Source organism: Echinops telfairi, unplaced genomic scaffold (genome assembly GCF_000313985.2).
Source record: "Echinops telfairi isolate 266 unplaced genomic scaffold, ASM31398v2 ScPeMD7_4225;HRSCAF=4972, whole genome shotgun sequence".
Taxonomy (NCBI): Eukaryota; Metazoa; Chordata; class Mammalia; order Afrosoricida; family Tenrecidae; genus Echinops; species Echinops telfairi.
Genome location: NW_022108124.1, coordinates 4,562,071 through 4,581,653, shown reverse-complemented (window position 1 = coordinate 4,581,653; position 19,583 = coordinate 4,562,071). Strand labels below are relative to the sequence as shown.

At 45.0% G+C, this 19,583-nt stretch overlaps 1 protein-coding gene across 1 annotated transcript; it reads right to left on the bottom strand.

Moving 5' to 3' along the window:
• Positions 1-149: 149 nt before the first annotated feature.
• On the bottom strand, positions 150-19,424 carry KCNMB3 (potassium calcium-activated channel subfamily M regulatory beta subunit 3). Its single transcript, XM_004708598.2, has 4 exons — positions 19,363-19,424; positions 10,193-10,384; positions 3,239-3,437; positions 150-617 (listed from the first exon to the last, which is right to left on the bottom strand). The coding sequence occupies exons 1-4, from the start codon at positions 19,422-19,424 to the stop codon at positions 219-221; spliced, it is 852 nt and encodes a 283-aa protein (XP_004708655.1). The 3' UTR covers positions 150-218.
• Between the last annotated feature and the right edge of the window lie 159 nt (positions 19,425-19,583).

Sequence of the window (19,583 nt, the reverse complement as noted above, 5' to 3'; positions counted from 1 at the left end):
GGGGGGGGGAGAACTCCTTTAGCTCACGTGGAAAGAGGTTTGGAGTTGGAAGATGGTAAGTTTGCATGAATGCCTTGAGATAATAGAATACATAATGAGATCCTAAAAATTCTTTCCCATACGAAAACTGTATCTTTTATTTACCCTCGATAGGATTTATTTGCGGGCAGGCATAGTTCCTTCCTGAACTACGGACAGGGCACCTAAAAGACAAGGCTCTAATTTGGCCACCATCTCACGATCTCTCTGTCCCGTCCTCTGCTCCTCCTCACGCCACACAGTAGGAAATGATGCTGTTCTGTAAAGGGCACGTGGTCACCTACCTCCTCTCTGACTGCAGTGCGTTCCTTTTGGCACAGTAGGGACAGGTGCTGTGTCAGTCTCACCATGCCAACAATCAGGGCGCCACCCAGCAGAGTCAGTGAGGGCCAAAACAAACAGTGGAAGATCACCATCTGGTCGTGCTTTCTTCTGAGAACCACATCTTCCAGTTGGCTGTCCGGACTGTAGAAGCATGGAAAGGGGGTTCCATTCTTGTGATCGAAGAATTCTTTTATGTCCAGAGCACTGTTGTGCAAGTCATCCCTATCTCCGTGGCACGTAGGTGTGTAAAAGCACTAGGAATATGGAGGAGATAGAAAGATAAAGGTCACCAGCACCAAGCAACTGAGCATTGTTCATTCTGAGGCAGCTGTCTCAGAGGACTCCCTGGCTCATGCAAACAGTTCATGTGCTCGCTGTTAACCAGAAGGTGGGAGGGTCAAGTCCACCCGCTATGGAAGAAAGAAAAGTGAAAACAGCTTCACCTGCTAAATAGTCCTTAGCTTCTAAAATCAGACATCAAAAACTCGGTGGAACACAATTCTACTCTGACACAGCTGGGGCCATCACCAACTCCAGGACAGCTGGTTCTATTTCCGTGTCAGACAGGGAGTCAAGTCTGTTGTAGCGCTCCTGAGGAGGGGCTGGCAGGGGAGCGCACAGCAGTATGGTCATCCCGGGTGGTAAACGTGAATATGGGAAGGGATGCTTAGCGCACGATGCGAGATGCCATTTCAGAACAGGCAGCAACCAATAGCCTAAGGACCATGCCTCAGGACCTCTTCCTGGACAGTAACCTAATGAATATGCTTCCTAGACAGTAACCTAAGGAATCCATCCAGCAAGTGTAAGTACTGAGTCCCATTTTGTGCTTCCAAAACCAATGAATGCCCCTGATGTCGTTGCCTCCATCCCCTGTAGCAAGCTCTCTCCCGAAAGGAGAGCACTTTGAAGCTTTTTGCCCTAGACCACAGAAGGCAGCCCTACCTGGGCCGTGGTCCCACAAGGTCAAAATCAATGGGGAATAAGAGACCTCTAGAAACTGGTGGCCTTTGCTTTTGTTTTTTATTTTCCAAAAGAGTTTATGATTAGGTGACCAGATGTCCCGCTTTTGGTGGGACAGTCCCAATTTTTAACAATTTTTCCTGCATCCCGTGGCATTTTTAAAAAGTCCCGGTTTTTGGAAAGAATGCATGACAAGTTAGGGTATACGGTTTTCGGCTGCCATGTGGCTACTTTGCCAGGATATGAGTTTTATCTATGGTGTCCCGCTTCACCAGTGTTAAAATCTGGTCACCTTAGTTTACGACCATATCCACGAGACAATGTGGGCACTGTGCCAAGGGCCTACAGAAATGTTTGAGACCTTAACAATGATCACATGCAAAATAGAGAACAGGAATCATCCCATTGAAATGTTTAATTAAAGACAACAAAATGTGCCTTGTCAAAGAATCTGACGTAATTTTATCATTGGGCATAAATGAGAATTTTAAGTCTACAAGTCAACTGAATAACAGTGAAACTGACCTTTTTTTTACAGGAAAATTTGGGTTTTATTTAAGCTGAATATGTACAATGCACAGCTACACTCAAAATAACACAATAAGAAACAATGAGTTATATTCATTTTTTACCCTTATGCTTAATCTATAGAAGCTACAGTAAGTAAATGCATTTCTCCTACATATGCAACTCTGTAACCTTCTAAAGACTTACATTATTTTAAAATGGAATTTTAAACTTAATTTTTTTTAATCATTTTGTTGGGGGCTCATACAACTCTTATCACAATCCATACATACGTTCAATTGTATAAAGCAATGTAGCAATGATGAAACATACAACTTTCTTCGAGTTCCTAAATGCTTCCTCCTCCCCACTATCATGATCCCAGTTCCACTTTACAAATCTGGCTAGACCAGAGGATGTACACTAGTACAGATAGGAACTGGAAACACAGGGAATCCAGGACAGATGATCCCTTCAGGACCAGTGCTGAGAGTGGTGATACCGGGAGAGTGGAGGGAGGGTGGGGTGGAAAGGGGGAACCAATTACAGGGATATACATATAACCTCCTCTCTGAGGGATGGACAACAGAAAAGTGGGTGAAGAGAGACATTGGACAGTTTAAGATATGACAAAATAATTTATAAATTTTTAAGGGTTCGTGAGGGAACAGGGAGGGAGGGGAGAAAATGAGCTGATACCAGGGGCTTACTTGGAGAGCAAATGTTTTGAGAATGACGAGGGTAATGAATATACAAATGTGCTTTATACAATTGATGTATGTATGGACAAGAGTTGTATGAGCCCCCAATAAAGTGATTTTTTTTAAAGAAACTGACCATTTTAAATAAATCCTCAGATCTGTTTGATTAGAAACATTGCTTGTGTATACATTAAGGGTTCTAGTGGCATATGTTGTGTTGCTCCACAGGATAAAGATGAGGCTGTCTGCTCCGGTAAATGTGTATAGCCTCGGAAACCCACAGGGGCAATTCTACTCTGTCCTGTAGGGTGGCTAGGGGTCAAAATGGACAGCAGACAGGGCGTGTGGTCTTGACTCATGGTCAGTACATTGTAACATTTCCATCGATGTGGAAACAAAGGCTGTCTTCTAATGAAGCTGCTCAGGGCCTCAGCCTGTCAATGTCTGGCACGAATTTGTGAAATTGGACTAATTCCGCTCCTTTCTTCATGCCTAATTTTTCCTTCAAGAATGCTTTTAACTTCATTGTCTTGATTTGGCCACTGGTTTCCGGTGGTGGGGGCGGGGAGGGGGGGATGTTCATCACAAGGAAAGACCTCTGGCATTAGAAACGGCCTTGGGGGCTGCACCCTGCTGAGCAGACAGCTTGGCAAAGAATGATTGTTGTATTTCTGACCCCTTACTAACAACCGACATCACATTACCTTGGCGTTGATCTGTAGCGCCTGGTCATTATAATGTAGCAGAGCTTTCTGACCTGAGTGGGTGAGGTTCACAAACACCTGGAGACAGGGGTACTGCCCCTGCCCATGGCAGGTCACTCCACAGGTGGAAGTGCAGTCCAGCCAGTCTTCCATGATGTGTGTGCGGATAACAGTGCAGTTCGATTCTTCTCTCTGAGTACTTAAATATGGGGAGGAAGGGGGAAAAAAACTTCACCTTCTAGAAAACTTAGTTCTCTAGGTTTTCTAGAACTTAGAAAGCCTGAGGCATTTGTATTTTTCTATTTCAAAGTTCCAGATTTTGCTTAGGATGGTAACAGATCAAGGAGCCCTGGTGACTTTATGCTGACCTATTGAGCTGCTAACGGAAAGGTCAGCCTTTCAAAAGCACAGCCAGCTCCGCAGAAGAAAGGCGTGGCTCTCCGCTGACACTCACAGTTACAGTCTCAGAAACTGACAGGCGGAAGAGTTTTTGGTATACAGCCCCGCATTGCTCACCCCTGCTTTCAGTCAGATGACCCTCAGAAACTGTAGTCATCAAAAGTCAGCACCACTCACGCTAAAGATACCCCCATTGGCTTGACGGGATTAAAATGTGCTAGTGGAAGCAATCCAACTGCGATGTAACCTTTACTCAGCGTAGCCTGCCTGCTGAAGTGCAAGTGACAAGGTACAGCCCCAGGTACTTACTCTACTTCCCAAGCGTTATGGGATCTTATTAGCATACTTACCACATGTGTGCCATCAATGAACAACCCCAGACCACAGGTCTCCTCTGACCATTGGGGTTGGAATCAGCGCCATAGCAACTGGTTGAAGACCCACTGGAAGTAAGAGGCTGCATCTTGCTTACGTATCCTGATGCTCCTGAAAGCATACCTGTCTCTCACCTGGCAGGTCCTCACTCAAAAGGTGTTATGCTGAATTAAAGTTTAACTGGAAGATAGGCCTTGAGAATTTGCACAGGCTACACCAGGCACCCTGAAAGGAACAAGTGAACTATTGCCCCCGAACATCTACGGGAGGAAAATGGATGTACCAGGGAGTTTCACAAAGCTTGGGGAAACGTCCCATTGTCTTTTAAAAGGTAATTAAAAGTTTCCGTGAACTTGTGGAAGCTATATATATATAGAGAGAGAGAACAAGCCCAAACACAGCTCAGGGGGAAACATCCCATTGTCTTTTAAAAGATAATAAAAAGTGTCCATGAACTTGTGGAAGCTATATAGATATAGATAGATATTTAGAGAACAAGCCCAAACAAGATAAAAATGAAAGGGAGAAGAAGCGCTTTGGGTTAGATCAGCTGGGCCAGCTCTTCCTAGCCAGCACATACACGGGCAGGTGGGGCCCGGCCTTTCTTTTCTGGGCCTGTAAAGAGAAATTTGACTCGCAGGTTCTAAACCCTGAATGTTCGGAAACCATTGTTTACCTAGGTTCATGCCACACACTCATTTAAGAAGCTGGACCATAACTAACCAGCTTCATTAATAAAACAAACTTGGCATCCACTGTGGGGTTTAACATAATATCATGGCTCAGACATAAAAACCATTTGATAGGGCCAATCACTTGAGCAAGTAAAATTGGAAAATAAGGTGAAAAAAAAAAACACTTGCCTTAGCAGGGCATAGACTTTTCCCTACTGGACTGCTTTCCCACCAAATTAATTGCTTTTTTTCAACCCTCATTTAAGCAGTATTTGACATAGTATTTCTTCCTTTCTTTTTTTTAGGTTTTCTTTTATTTTATTCAACAATGTTTCATAGTTTTTAGCCTGAAGTCTTTTTTTTTATCATTTTATTGGGGCTCATACAACGCTTATCACCATACATACATCAATTGTGTAAAGCACACTTATACATTTGTTGCCCTCATTCTCAAAATTCGCTTTCCGCTTGGGTTCCTGGAATCAGCTTCTCATTTTCCTTTTTCCCTTCTCCCTCCCTCCCAACTCCTCCCTCCCTCATGAACCCTTAATAATTTATAAATGATTATTTTATCTTACACTGCCCAGTGTCTCCCTTCACCCACCCTTTTGTTGCCCATCCCCAAGAGAGGAGGTTATATGTAGATCCTTGTGATTGATTCCCCCTTGTAACCCCTCCTTCCCTCCTGGTATCGCCACTCTCACCGCTGCTCCTGATTCCCTGTGTTTCCAGTTCCCATCTGTACCGCTGTGCATCCTCTGGTCTAACCAGGTTTGCAAGGCAGAATTGGGTTCATGATAGTTGAGGGGAGGAAGCATTTAAGAACTAGAGGAAGGTTGTGAGTTTCATTATTGCTACACTGAACCCTGAGTGACTCATCTCCCCACTACCCCTCTGCAAGGGATGTCCATTGACATAGTATTTCAAACACTATTTTCACACCGTTGCCTGTTTATCGGTGTTAGAATTGTGTTTCATTCCTGACCAACTACTGGACCATGATCTGACTCTTCCTCGAAGAGTTCAGGAACAGCCCGGTAGAGAGTAGGATTTCTTTCTTTTTATTTTTTTCAGGCCCAGAGCTACCCTTAAGGCTTTAAAAAAGGAGCACGTCCTTTCAGCAGTATTTGGTGTGCGGATTTCCCCATAACTGTGATGAAACTCATCATTTAATTGGACCAGGAGGGAATGGGGAAAGGGACGAGTTACCCTTGCCATCTATAGCCTTTCGTGAAGAAAAAGTCAACTTGCAAAAATTGCCATGCTAGAAAAAGAGAAGAACTTACTTAACTGCTTTGAGGCATTCGCTGAGCTCCTTTAATCAAACCGTTGCTTGAAAGGCTTAGAAGAGTGGAGGCAGGAGGAAAGGTAGCAAGAATGGTGACACATGAAATATGGAATCAGTGTCAGTAAACTGTCCATGTAGAAAAAAAAGTGCAGGCAGAAGTAGGACAAAAGTGAGACATTCACACACACACCTTAAAAATACTCCAACACACGACTCACAAATTAAGTGCTCATGTAGGGCATACCTTCTTCCTTTAACATGTAGATAACCAGGGAAGGGTTCAGGGTTCTATGTGAACACAGTCAAAATAAAAAGGTTTTTTAGTCTGAGTTTTTTAAGTTTTACAATGGCTATTGAACAATAAATATTTATAATAATGATTTCTCAATCGATATCAATGTCCTTTTCCTTTTAGTTAATTTCATCATTAAATCTCATTTACTATATATATGTATATATAGCATATATATACTATATATCATAGTGTATATAGAAGGGGTTACTCCCCCAAAACATAATTTTTTTCAAAGCTATGTATTTAAATTTTTTTTACAAAACAACTTTATCACCTTCAAAGTACTCTCCATTATACTTAATACATTTGTCATATCTGTGATTCCATTCTTGGAAACATTTGTCAAACTCATCCATTTGGATGGCTGACAGCACCTCCCTCTTTTTTTTTCTTCGCGTCTTCTACGTGGTAAAATCACTTTCCTTTCATGTCCCTCTTTGTTCACTGTGACCAGAGAGAACCTTCACAGGTGATGCCATAGGGTGCCCTAACACAGAGCGAGTTGCTCAATGCTCACCTAGTGGAATAAATGTGTACTATGAAAGTTCCACCTAGCGGATCTTTTTTCTGTTTCTGTGCAGGGGGGAGGGTGGGAAACCCATGCCCCCCCCCAAAAAAAAAAACCCACTGCTATTGAGTTGGTGCTGACTCATAGTGACTTTCCAGGACATGGTAGACCTTCCCCCTGTGAGTTTATGACACTATAACTCTTTAATGGAATAGAAAGCTCTGTCTCTCTCCTGAGGCCTTTCTCCCCTGCCCATGGCCAAGCAGCCAGCAAATAGATTTGACACGTGGAACACTGAAGACCAAAGACCAGAGTTGTTGTGGAATGACATCAAGGACGTCATATATAAAGAAAGGAAAATGTCATTAGAAAGACAAAAAAAGAAAAGGTTAAAGTGGATCTCAGAAGAGACTCTAAAACTTACTCTTAATCATAGAGTAGCTAAGGCAAATGGACGACATGATAATGTCAAAGAGCTAAACAGCACATTTCAAAGGGCAGTTGATAAAGACAAAGTAAAATATTATAATGAAAATATGTAAAGACCTGGAATCAGAAGACCAAAATATCACATTCAGCATTTCTCAAACTGAAAAAAAAATTCAAGTCTAGAGTTGCAATATTGAAGAATTCTAAGGACAAAATATTGAATGATGCAGGAAACATCAAAAGAAGATTAAAGAATTACATAAAGGCACTATATCAAAAGAATTATTCAGCATTCAACAATTTCAAAAGGTAGCATATGATCAAGAACTAATGGTATTGAAGGAAGAAGTTCAAGCTGAACTGAAGGCATGGCTTAAAAAGAAAGCTCCAAGGATTGACAGGATACCAATGGAAACTTGGGCAGTAATGGAAGCACTCACTTGTCCATGTCCAGAAATTTGGAAGACAGCTACCTGGCCAAAAAGAACCCCGGCCAGGAATACATTACTCACAGCTAACCACAAGGCCACCATTTCGAACCCACCAGCCTCTCTGAGAGAGAAAGATGAGGCTTTCTACTCTTGTAAAGATTCATAGCCTCAGAAATCCAAAGGGGGTAGCTCTACTCTGTCCTACAGGGTCAGTATGAGTCAGAGTGTACTCGATGGCATTGAGTTTGGAGTTTGGAACACCTGACCAGACAACTGGAGGAGATCCACATCTGTGCCCCTTCTAAAGAAAAGTAACCCAACAGAGTGCAGAAATTATTACACAATATCATTAATATGACATGTAAGTAAAATTTTGCCAAAGAAAGTTCAAAAACAGTTGCAGCTGTGCATAGACAGGGAGAAATTCAAGCTAGATTCAGAAAAGGATGTGGAAAGAATATTTAAGGCAATTTCTACATGGACCTTTTTTGCTTTAAAAAAAAAAAAAAGTATCACTATTGAGATCAGATAGATCATGGATGAAAGCAGAGAATACCAGAAAGATGGTTGCTTGTGTTCTATTGATTGTGAAAAGACATTAAACTGTGTAAATCATAACATGCTTATGGACAACATATAAGAAATGGGACTTTCCAATGAAACACACAACATTCCTCTAGTTCTTTAATGCTTCCTCCACCTGCCCTCTGCCCCCACTATCATGACCCCAGTTCTATCTTACAAGTCTGGCTAGACCAGGGCATGTACACTGATACAGAAAAGAGCTCTTGAACCACAGAATCCAGGAGAGATAAACCCCTCAGGACCAATAATGAGAGTAGAGATCCATGAGGGGAGGGGGAAGAAAGGGGAACCAATCGCAACTATCAACATAGACCCACGCCCCCCACCCCCACAGGGGGACTAACAACAGAAACGTGGGTGAAGGGAAACAGCAGATAGTGCAAAATATGAAAATAAAAATAATTTCTAAATTGTGAAGGGCTCATGAAGGTCGGAGGCAGGGAGGGAGGGGTAGGGGAAGAGGAGCTGATGTCAAGGGCTGAAGTAGAAAGAATAAGTTTTATAAATTATAATGGCAACATATGCACAAATGTGCTTGATACAATTGATATGTGGATTGTTGTAAGAGCCCCCAATAAAATGATTTATTAAAATTTTATATAAATTAATCAAAAACGGGACTTTCAGAATAGGCATTGAACGGTGTGACCCTTAACAAACGATGGATAACAAGGGGGCGGGGGAGGGAGACAGGACTTTCAGAACACTGAATTTTGTTAGTGAGGAATCTGTGCATCGAGCAAGAGGCACCATTGAGCCAGACCAAGGAGATGCCAACTGGATTAAAAGCAAGAAAGCTGTGCATTTGGGTTGTGTTATTTCCCCATGCTTAATGTGTGTGTGCAGCAAATAATTGGAAACCTTGGGCTCTATGAGGGAAAATGCAGCATTAGGATTGAAGGAAGACTCTAACAACTTTGCTTCCCAAAAGTGAAGATGTAAAATACTCACTACAGGATTAACTTCAACATACACAAATTAAAGCCCTCACAACTGGACCAATACACATCATAAGAAACAGGGAAACGAATGAAGTTGTCAGTGATTTCATTTCACTTGGATCCATAATCATTGCCCATGGAAACCGCAGTCCAGAAATCTGATATCGTATTGCATTGAGAAAATCTGCTGCACAAGGATTTGTTCAAGTGATTTCAAAAAACAATTGTGTCACTTTGAGGACTCAGGTGCTCCTGGTCCACCCCATGGGGTTTCATTGCCTCACATGTATGTGGAAGCTCGAAAATTAATAAAAAATTAAAACCAAACTCACTGCCATCGAGTCAATTCTGACTCATAGCAGCCCTGTCAGCGGAGTAGAACTGCCCCTGTGGGTTCCGAGACTGGAACTCTCTAGAGGAATAGAAAGCCGAGTCTTCTTCCCTCAATGCTGCCCTTGAGTTTAGCAGCCCAATCAGTAACCCCTCCCGTCCCGAGGCCCCAAAGCTCCAGGACAATAGGCAGACGGAAGAACTGATTCATTTCAGTTGGTGTTGGTAACGAATGTCGAAATTCTCACACACCAACAAAAGGAACAAAGCGCTGTCTTGGCTAAAAGGCACAGTCAGACTGCTGCTTAGAACATATTTTGGATACACTTTGGACAGGGCACCAGGGAACTCCAGTCCACAGAACAAGGCATCACGCCTGGTCAAGCAGAGGATCAGGGGAAAGGAGACCCTCACCGAGATAGACCGGCACAGCGGCCACAACTTGGAGCTCAAGCACAGCCATTCTGTTGACTATGGGTTGCAGCCAACACCAGGACACCCAACAACAAAACCCGTGCCCCACACACATCCGGCTGTCCACACCATCCCTGAGCGGCATAGGTGATTATGTCCAGCGGTGTCCAGACCACAGTCAGGAGCGCTGAGGTTACAGAGACAAAAACAAGTTTCCCCTACTTCACCACTGAGCCTGTGTCTGTTTGAATTGGAAACAATGGATCTTTTCCCTCTGTCTCGTACCTGAGCATGAACGGCTTCAGGATGTTTATTCCAAGCAAGAAGAACATCAGGACTGAGAGCGCCATCATGGCAAACCCCAGGAGCATGGCTCGGTCTTCTCCGGCGCTGGAGGGCAGTTTCTTATGCACTTCCAGGGGCTCTCCGTCATGGCGGTCTGGATTTCTCTTCTTCCCGGAGGTTGAAAAACCAGTCCTTCGGAAGAAATGGAAAGGAGATGTTGCAATATGCTCATAAGGAAGGGGGAGCATTCACTTACCAATAGGGGTGAGGGGTCGTCCCATTTGCCTCACATCGGAGGGTCTTGAGCAGATTCATAGTAACCCTTGATCTCTCATGTTCAGAGCTTAGTGGAACAGTCATCCAGCATGACTGCTATAAAATGTTTTTAAAGGAAAGTAACAAACAAGATCAAGCAATGCTGCCTGGTGGAAATGTAGAGGTCTGTTTAATCCATGACGTGGGAAGAATCATCTATAAGTAGTTTTCATATCAGGGGCAGTGGAGGTTCAATTCCTGGCCAATGCACCTCCTGCATGGTTACCGCCTGTCTATCGGTGAAGGCTTCCATGATAGTGAACAGGTTACAGCAGAGCTTCCAAACTCATGGACTAGGAAAAAATATCCAGTGATCTGCTATGAAAATCAATGGAAGCCCAGTGGTTCACCATGTTCAGATCCATAATAGACTATGGGATGGCACGGGAATGTTGCCCGTGGATGGGGTCGTTCTCAGCAGGGGCTGGCTAGACAGTCACCACCAGTCACAATCACAGCTTCCACTTATTTTATGTAATGAGGTATTTTTAAAATGTCTACCGTTCAAAGGATGAACTTCATAGATGTATTTCCAGGGTATCCCACGTTCCTTCTGAAAACATACTTTCACCTTCTCCTATGAATGACCTATGGAAAGAGTCATCCCAAAGGTTCGTATTTGGAGTTACTAAAATCCAAACTCACCACCATTGAGACTTGTTGCCGACACATCGCAGCCCTAGGGGGCTGGGTAGAACTGCCCTGGTGGGTTTCAAAGATGATAACTCTTTCCGGGAGTAGAAAGCCATCACCAGGGCTCATTTATCTGGAGTTAACAGCACCCGAAAAGAGCAAAGTTCTCCTTGTTCTTTTTTATCCAAGTATGGACCTAAAGGCTTTCTGGCCCGTGACTCACTCAACTCAGGGTAATGAGACCTTCACCTCTACTCCTCCCGATTCCTCCTCTCGGCCCACTAAGACTTCTACGGGAGGGACCTTGCAGTTCCTCTCTCTCCTGCTTTGTGTGCAAACTTGCTCAAGCGAAGGGCCTAATGGATCCTTTCCAGTTGGTTACCCATCCACAGTGAGATCCAACACCAACGTTGCAAGCTGCCACCTTGGGAAAGGGATCCACCCCAAAGATGGGCTTTCTTTGTCTTCTCTTAAAAGATGGAGATAGGTCTGAGCATATTCTTACCTGAGGGTCACAGGGAAGGGATGAGTCAACCAGGGCGCAGTAAAGCACCGGTGAAACACAATATTCCTCTGGTTCCTTGAGACTTCCTCACCCCTCACTCTCATGACCACCGGTGCTGCCTCTCACTTTGGACTCGATCTGAGCACGGACACAGGTTCAGATAAGAGATAAAAGCTCCCAACCCACAGAATCCAGGAACACGAAAGGGAGCACCGATACCAGAAGGGTAGGGAGAAGGGGGGTGAGGAGAATGGGGGAACCAATCAGAATGATCAGCACAACCACACGCACCCCTCCAGGGAGAACAACAGAAACTATGGGGGAAGGGAGACAGCGGTCAGTGTGAGATATGAAAATAATAATAATTTAGACTATCAAGGGATCACGAGGTGGGGAGGGGGATAAAAAGAGGAGCTGATATCAAGGGCTCAAAAGAAATTTTCTAGAAACGAATGATGGCAACATAGGTACAAATATGCCTGATAGAACTGATGTATGGATTATAATGAGTTGCAAAAGCCCCCAATAAAATTATCTTTTAATTAAAAAAAGAATAAAGGAAGAATTTTTCACAAAATATAATATGAAAATAGTGGCTAACACTTTAAAAGCCATGAAATTTCCATTAAAGTGTTAGTTTTTGATCTGGAGGGGGGAAAAAAATCACAAGACCTTCATTCCCGCATTAAGAAAAAAATGGCCCAGGTGATCCCCAGTTGCCCCATAGTGTGTGTCTTCTCAGGTTTATCATCCATGCTCTTCCTTATCAGTTCCATTGGTTTGCTGCTCCCTGCTGGGTGGGTTTTTGAGATCCAACAAGTATTTCCAAATACTAATCAAAACTGTAAGCCAAACAAATGCAGTTTAGATGGTTAAAAACTCGGCCCCCACACTGCTGCCTAAAAGGGTTACAATCTTTGAAGTCAAGTACAAACTATCAAGAAAAGGTTATTTCCTATTTGACCCCACATCCTTCCTTTTCCTCTCCCTAGCTCCCTTTCTCATAAGCAACAACTTCAGACTCAGGAGGGAGTTCCGGGCACACATCAGGCCACATAGGATGCCCCAGGAGTCCACACTGGGAAGTAGTAACTCGGAAGATAAAGGCATTCCTAGATTGCTACTACTTTGGGAAGCAGGGATCTCCTTTGGTGGTTTTTGGTCCCCATTGGGATTGTACTCATCCCTATCATCCCACCATCAAACAATAGACCAAAGGTGAAGTGCACGGAATTGTTTTAATTTATTATCATTTTATTAGGGGCTCTTACAGCTCTTATCACAATCCATACATACATCCATTGTGTCAAGTACATTTGTACATTTGTTGCCATCATCATTTTCAAAACATTTCCTTTTGACTTGAGCCCTTGCTATCAGCTCATTTTCCCCTCCCCCACCTTCCTCCCTCATGAACCCTTGATAATTCATAATTGTTTTTTCATGCCTTACACTGACCGCTGTCTCCCACTTTTCTGTTGTCTGTCCCCCTCAGAGGAGTTATATGTAGATCACTGTGATCAGTCCCCCCTTTCTCCCCGCACCTTGGTATCACTAATCTCATTTTTGGTCCTGGGGGGAGGGGAGGTGTAGCTGTCCTGGATTCCCTGTGTTTCCAGCTCTTATCTGTACCAGTGTACAGGCTCTGGTCTAGCTGAATTTGTAAGGTAGAATTGAGGTCATGATAGTGGGGGGGGGACGACGACCGGGGGGTGGAGCATTAAAGACCTAGAGGAAAGTTGTATGTTTCATTGGTGCTATACTGCACCCCAACCGGCTTGTGGCCCTTCTGTAAGGGGATGCCCAATTGTCTACAGATGGACTTTGGGTCTCCACTCTGCCCTTCCCCTAATTCACATGCATATGATTTTTTGTTCTGGGTCTTTGATGCCTGATACCTGATCCCATCAACACCTCATGGTCACACAGGCTGATGTGCTTCTTCCATATGGGTTTTGTTACTTCTCAGCTAAAGGGCAGCTTGTTTATATTCAAGCTTTTAAGACCCCAGATGCTATATCTTTTGATAGCCAGGCACCATCAGCTTTCTTCATCAAATTTGCTAATGCACCCATTTTGTCTTCAGCAATCGTGTCAGGGAAGGTAAACATCACAGAGTGCCATTATTAGAACAAAGTGTTCTTGTGTTGAGGTCTATCCGCTACCTTGAGTAGAGGTTTATCCTCTACCTTAATAACACACACACACACACACACACACACACACACACACACTTATATATATTCCTATCATTATATATAAATATATTTACATATGTACATGCTTGTATTCAGACCTCTATAAATAACCTTTGCCTCCTAGTTCTTTCCTCTATTTCCTTTTACTTTCCTCTTGTCCCACTATCATGTTTGGCCTTCATTCAGGTTTCCGTAATTCCTCTCAGCTACATTGCCCTTGATTAAGCCCCACCAGATATCTTATGCCCTCCCTGAATTGTTTTATGTGGTCCTTCTAGCCATAGTCTTATTACTTTGGTAAAATAATTGAGTGGGGCTATAAAAATAAGTTACCTGTAGCACCAAAATGATGGGTCAGTTTAGCCATCCCACTAATCTTAAAAAGAGCCAATGCCAAAAGTTGACAGAGAACCCCATTACCATCAAGAAGAGCCAAGAGTGGAACAGAGCTCATCTTCTGAACCCAGGGTCTCCGTGTTGAGAACCTCCTAGGCTCAGGAAATAGAGCTGTAGCACAGGGGGCAGTCTAAGTCAGAGAGCAGCAGTGTAAGAAGGTAGCCGCATGTGACCAGCAGATAGCTGTTGTGGGTTTGCTGACTCACAGAGCAAAGAGCTGAGTGCCTTGAGGTAGAAGTGTTCTTGGCAGAGTTGGGTGCCTCCAGGGTTTTATCAACAAGCTAAAACACTGTAACACTTTGCAAGCAGGGCAAATGCTAGGCCTTAGCAGAGTTCAGTGGCAGAAATATGCCTGCAGCCGTAGTCTGGAAGAAGCTGTCTTAGTCAAAGAATTGTATCCTAAATTGTTTCTGTTACTTCCAGATTTATCCTGTTTCTCAAGTGTAACCAGTTACTTCCCTAAATCAATAGCATAATGGGGAGTTTGGTCTGTGAGTTCTGCAAGACCTATTGCAACAAACTATCAAATCGACTAGAGAAGTAGAGTGTGTCAAGGGAGGGACAAAAGGTGTCAGAATGGGTAAAAAGGGGTTGCAGAGAGGAAGTGTGTCCCACCTTCACCTTTGGCCTGATGCTGTTCTCAATTCTCTCACCTACCCTGAATTACACCGGGTCTGATACCCCTGTTTGACAGCAGGGAAAACAGGCTTAATAAAATTTAGATCCATACAGCTGATAATTTAACAAATATGACAGACTAATTAAGGAGATCATTTTAATCTTACAGTGCAGTTTGGATATTTTCAAAACATAATGCCCTATACTTCTCTCATACTTATAAACCACATCTTTGGTTGCTTTGTATCATAAGGTATCCTAGAGGTTTACCAGAAGATATCCCTTACATCCAGGAATGAAAGACTTCTATGAGGTCTTCTGACATTGCCCAAGACACAATGAAGAGGTGAACTACAAATATGCACCTTACACACACACCCACACAATGAGATGGCAAGGAAAACACCTTTCTCATATCTTGACTGTGATAAGGAGAGGAAAATTAAAGCTTCCCCTGAGCTTTTATAACCTTAAGGTGATCCTCAGGGGAGTTAGTAGTCAGAATCCACAAGTCTGAGTAACACAAAAACCTCAAGCTAAGAATTTTGCTTACTGTTGTTTCCAGTGCATCGTGCTTTCTGGCGCCAAAGCGCAGAGATGCCTTCTCTAGGGGACCCCTCAACCTAGGCCTCAAAGGATCCTTATAGACAAAGTTCCAAACAGCATGTGCTCCCATTCAAAAATCCTAAAATGCAGAAAGAAATGACCTCTCAAGGCACTTAAAAAAAAAAAACCCCAGATAACAAGATCAGATCTATGAAAACTTCAGCTCTTTGGGCAGAACAAAATATATGTTTCCAGAAATAAAAGGAGGAAGAGACTCTAACATGCCAACCATCAAGCCAATATTAAAAAGATTCAGCAGAAATTCTAGAAATGACATCCAATGTCATAAGCACTTTTGCATGTCATTAACAATGCTTTGCAATCGTTCTGTTGGGTGAGTAGTAATCCACTGATTGGGGTGTTTCAAGTTTTCTGAAACTACAAACAGCCCTGTAATGAAACATTCTTTCTTACTCCCATTTTACAGAAGAGGAGACTGAGGTTCAACGTGACCCTCGTCATAGAGGCAATATGCGGAACGGACCTACTTCTTGTTCGGAGAGCCAGCGGGTGGTGAATAACCTATGGGCACCTGAGTCCTCAGCTCTGTTAAGCAAGCAGCAGGCCTTAGGCCTCCTTTTCCCTCCAGGGCCCATGGCAGAGCTGTGCATATGGCGAGGACTCCATCAGTGATCCAGATTCTCTTTGGGACAGCTGAAGGAACCGAAGCCTGAGATGCTAGAGCCCTTGATCTGCTTGGTTTATGAGACTGTCTGCAGCCCTTAAGACTTACAGCCCGAAGAGCCTTAGGGTGACCATGAGTCAGAATTGACTTGATAGCAGTGGTGGGTGGAGGAAGGATAAGATCCCAGTAGGATTCACACTGGGGTCTGTGGGACTACAGGAGCTAAAGCTCTCCACCAGATTCAACCCAAGAGACACACACAGGACAGGCTCCCCCAGCAGTGGCTACCGGCAGGAAAAGGTGTCCCTTTCACTTGGGAAGAGAGCAGCCTTGGAATTCTTCACCAGACACCTACCTGCAGCCCAAGTTCTCCATGAGAGCTGCTGCTCTGCTGGGCTTCCTGGAACCTGGGAAGGAGTGTCCAGTCCGACTGATCTCTGAGTGGTGGCTGCTGAGCCCAGGAAGAACACGATGAAAAGGGCAAGCTCTCTCTCCTTCCAGGGCGCACCGCCAGGGAGCACTTTCCCCTCTCAGCCTGCTTCCTCGCACTCCCTTCTCTGGCTTGTCTGCCCTCCCACTGCCACTGGGAGCACACCCTGGGCTTGATTCATGCTCCTCTCAACCGCATCTGAAATGTGGTGCGGAGTTGAAGGGCCATCAGAGCTAATGATAGAAGAGCCCCTAATTCTCTAGGTGAGAGAAAGAACACTGTGCCCGAAGTGCTCCTGCCTCCCCCTCTCCCTCTAGCAGAACCTCAAACGTGAGTGAGATGGCCAGAGAGAGGACAAGTAAGCAGGTCTCAGTTGTTTGCTCCGCACACAGCTGGATGGAGGCTCCGAACAGGATGCCGGACCCAGAACAAGCTGTGACGGTCACTGACATATACTTTTTTCTGTATCTTTGAAGCAACCTCTGCCTCCCAGTTCTGGATCCTTTTCCTCTTTCCAGAAGGCTTATGCTTGATGTGGTGGGGGTTGTTTTTTTGTTTTGTTTTATTTTCTTTCGGATCATTTTATTGTGGCTTCGGTGAAAGTGTTTCTCTTGGCAAATTAGTTTCTCATTCAGCAATTTATGCACATATTGTTTCGTGACATTCGTGTAATTAACTCTGAAATTTTTAAAAGTTAACTGTCATTAAAGGTATGGTATTTACAAGCACCTTTCATCCACAGACCTCAAAGCACTTGGGTATGAGCAATGGGCTCCCCAGCCAATGAGATGCGCGGAAAGCATTTTTATACCTTCCTGCCAAGAATTCGTTCTCCTTCTAATCACTGCGTGGCCTTGAGATGTTTTCTCTGTAGTCAAGGTAGGACCTTGACTATGACCTTGCAGAGCTCAGTGACTTTCCCATCAGAGGCGAGTCTCGGCTAGTATCACACAGGGCTACCTGTGCCTGCTGTCTTAGCCTGAGGTCAACTCTGTTTCAAAGAGTTTGAACTTGCAGCCTCTCCGCCCACACAACGATGTGTGCAAGAAGCGTCCCTGAAAGATGCTGCTGCTCACCGGGCACTCATTTCCTGGGTGTGTGTGGCTGCTAAGCATTTGGTTTGATGAATCCATCTTCCCTGCTACTTGCTTCTGATCGTGATATTTACCATTGGTTTTCGATTACAATGTGTCTTCGCTTCTTTTGAAATAGCAATCGAGAAAGAGCCACGTCAACGTAGTGCCTTCAAGTTCAGCAAGAGGGAAGGGTCATTGTCCAATTGCCTTTCGGAATGGAAAACGCTTCAGGGACCATGCCGCCCCCTTGAGACGTGGTCAGTTATATTATGAACAGGACATTGAAACGTGTTCCCTGGCCCCTTCGTCCGTTGGCCTTTGCCTGATTTTTGTCCTTTTCCAAAAGCCGTTTCCGGGAGAGAAGTCCTGCCTTGTCTCTTTCATCTGTCTGCCCATCCCCCCCACCCCACGCCCTCACAACACAAAAACAGAACATATCGCCACCCAGCCAGCCAATTCAGACAGACGAATGGCTCGATTGGGTTTGCTTTATGGGAGTCGAGTACCAAGTCTTCCTCCACGGGGCTGTAGGGTGGGCTCCAAACCTCAGTCTCTTTGGGAGTGACCTGAACAAACGCCCAGGGCCACTCAGCACCCCACGCAAGTCGCTGTATCTCACTCTCCGCCCTCAGTTCCTTTCCTCCATCCTCCGCAAACAGAGTGGAAGAGGCGCGGAAGTGGCAGATGTGGCCGCCCTTATGATCTTTAATGCTTCTGCTTTCTTGGCTTCCAGCTCCACTTAAGGCACCAACAAATCTCCCCAGTTTCCAGCTAGAAAGAGGGAAGTGAAAGAGACCTCTAAAACAGCCTGGCGCCCTCACTCTCATGGAATAGGCAATAGCTGAAGTTTGGTGAGCTGATAATGGGCTAGCAACTGTAACGATTTCTAGATGGGGTTCCTTTCCTCTTCCGCCAAGGCCGTGTGGGAACGATTGCTCTCCCCAGGGCACAGAGATGGGGAGGAGGCAGAGATGAAGTGGCTTGCCCAGAGTCACACGACTTGTGGAACAGGGTCTGAATCCAGATCTGGTGACTGGCCGGCCAAAGCGAGCTTCACCACTAGGACCAGTGATAATCTCCCCATTCCTTCATTCCCTCAAGAAATACTTTATTTAAAAGAAAGACTTTATTAAGCAGACGCTGCCAGAAGGCCCATGCTGAGGATACAAAGCAACCCCCCAGCCCCCCACCCCCCGCTGCTCAGTGGATCCTGTAGGTTGCCCTGTCGGGTTTCCAAGCTGCAAATCGAAGGAAGCAAGTTGCCACCCAACCACTGACCCTGGAGGTAGCAGCCCGCACTTACCCGGTGCAACACTAGCGCTCTTAACAAAATATCCCACAATCGTCCATTCCAACTCATAGTCTAGGCTGCACAAATTTTTAAAAAATAAATCATTTTATTGGCGGGCACTAAAAGATTTTATAATCATCCATCCAGCCATTGAATCCAGCACATTTGTACATATGTTGTCCTCGCCCTTTTCAAAGCCGTTTCTTTCGACTTGAGCCCTTGGTAGGCTGCAAATCTTTAGGGGTCCAGCCTCCTCTTTCTCCAGCAGAACAGCTGGTGGTTTCGAACCACCCACCTTACGTTGAGACGCACACGGCGTCAGGAGCAGGGCAGGACCCTAGTGGTGATTTCTATAAAGGCCCGGGATGCCAAGCGTTTAGAAAGCACAGGGGCAAAGCCAAGGAGCCAAGTTGCAGCCGGCGGGGCACTTGCTGGAGAAGCGGCCCAGCGGAGGCTGCGGGACCAGAGGGGACTTACCTGCCCTGGAGCCTCCGGCCGCCTTGGAGCGTGATCTGAACGGGGATGCTGAAAGGCTGCATGGGGCCGAGGGGCTGGGCAAAGCCGACGCCTTTCACCCGAGCCGTGGCCCCTGCGGGGGCGGGAAGGGTACCCAGCGCGGCCCCCGGGCAGTGGGGGCCCAGAGGGAGCCAGACCCCAGCGCGTCGGCAGCAATCAGGGTCGCCAGCCTGGAGGCTGCC

Excerpts from the sequence above, each read along its gene's own strand:
- KCNMB3 (XM_004708598.2), bottom strand. The coding sequence starts at position 19,424 with ATGCAGCCTTTCAGCATCCCCGTTCAGATCACGCTCCAAGGCGGCCGG. Across the intron at positions 10,385-19,362 it reads GGCCGGAGGCTCCAGGGCAG|GACTGGTTTTTCAACCTCCG; the intron begins GTAAGTCCCCTC and ends TTTCTTCCGAAG. Across the intron at positions 618-3,238 it reads CGCTACAGATCAACGCCAAG|TGCTTTTACACACCTACGTG; the intron begins GTAATGTGATGT and ends CCATATTCCTAG.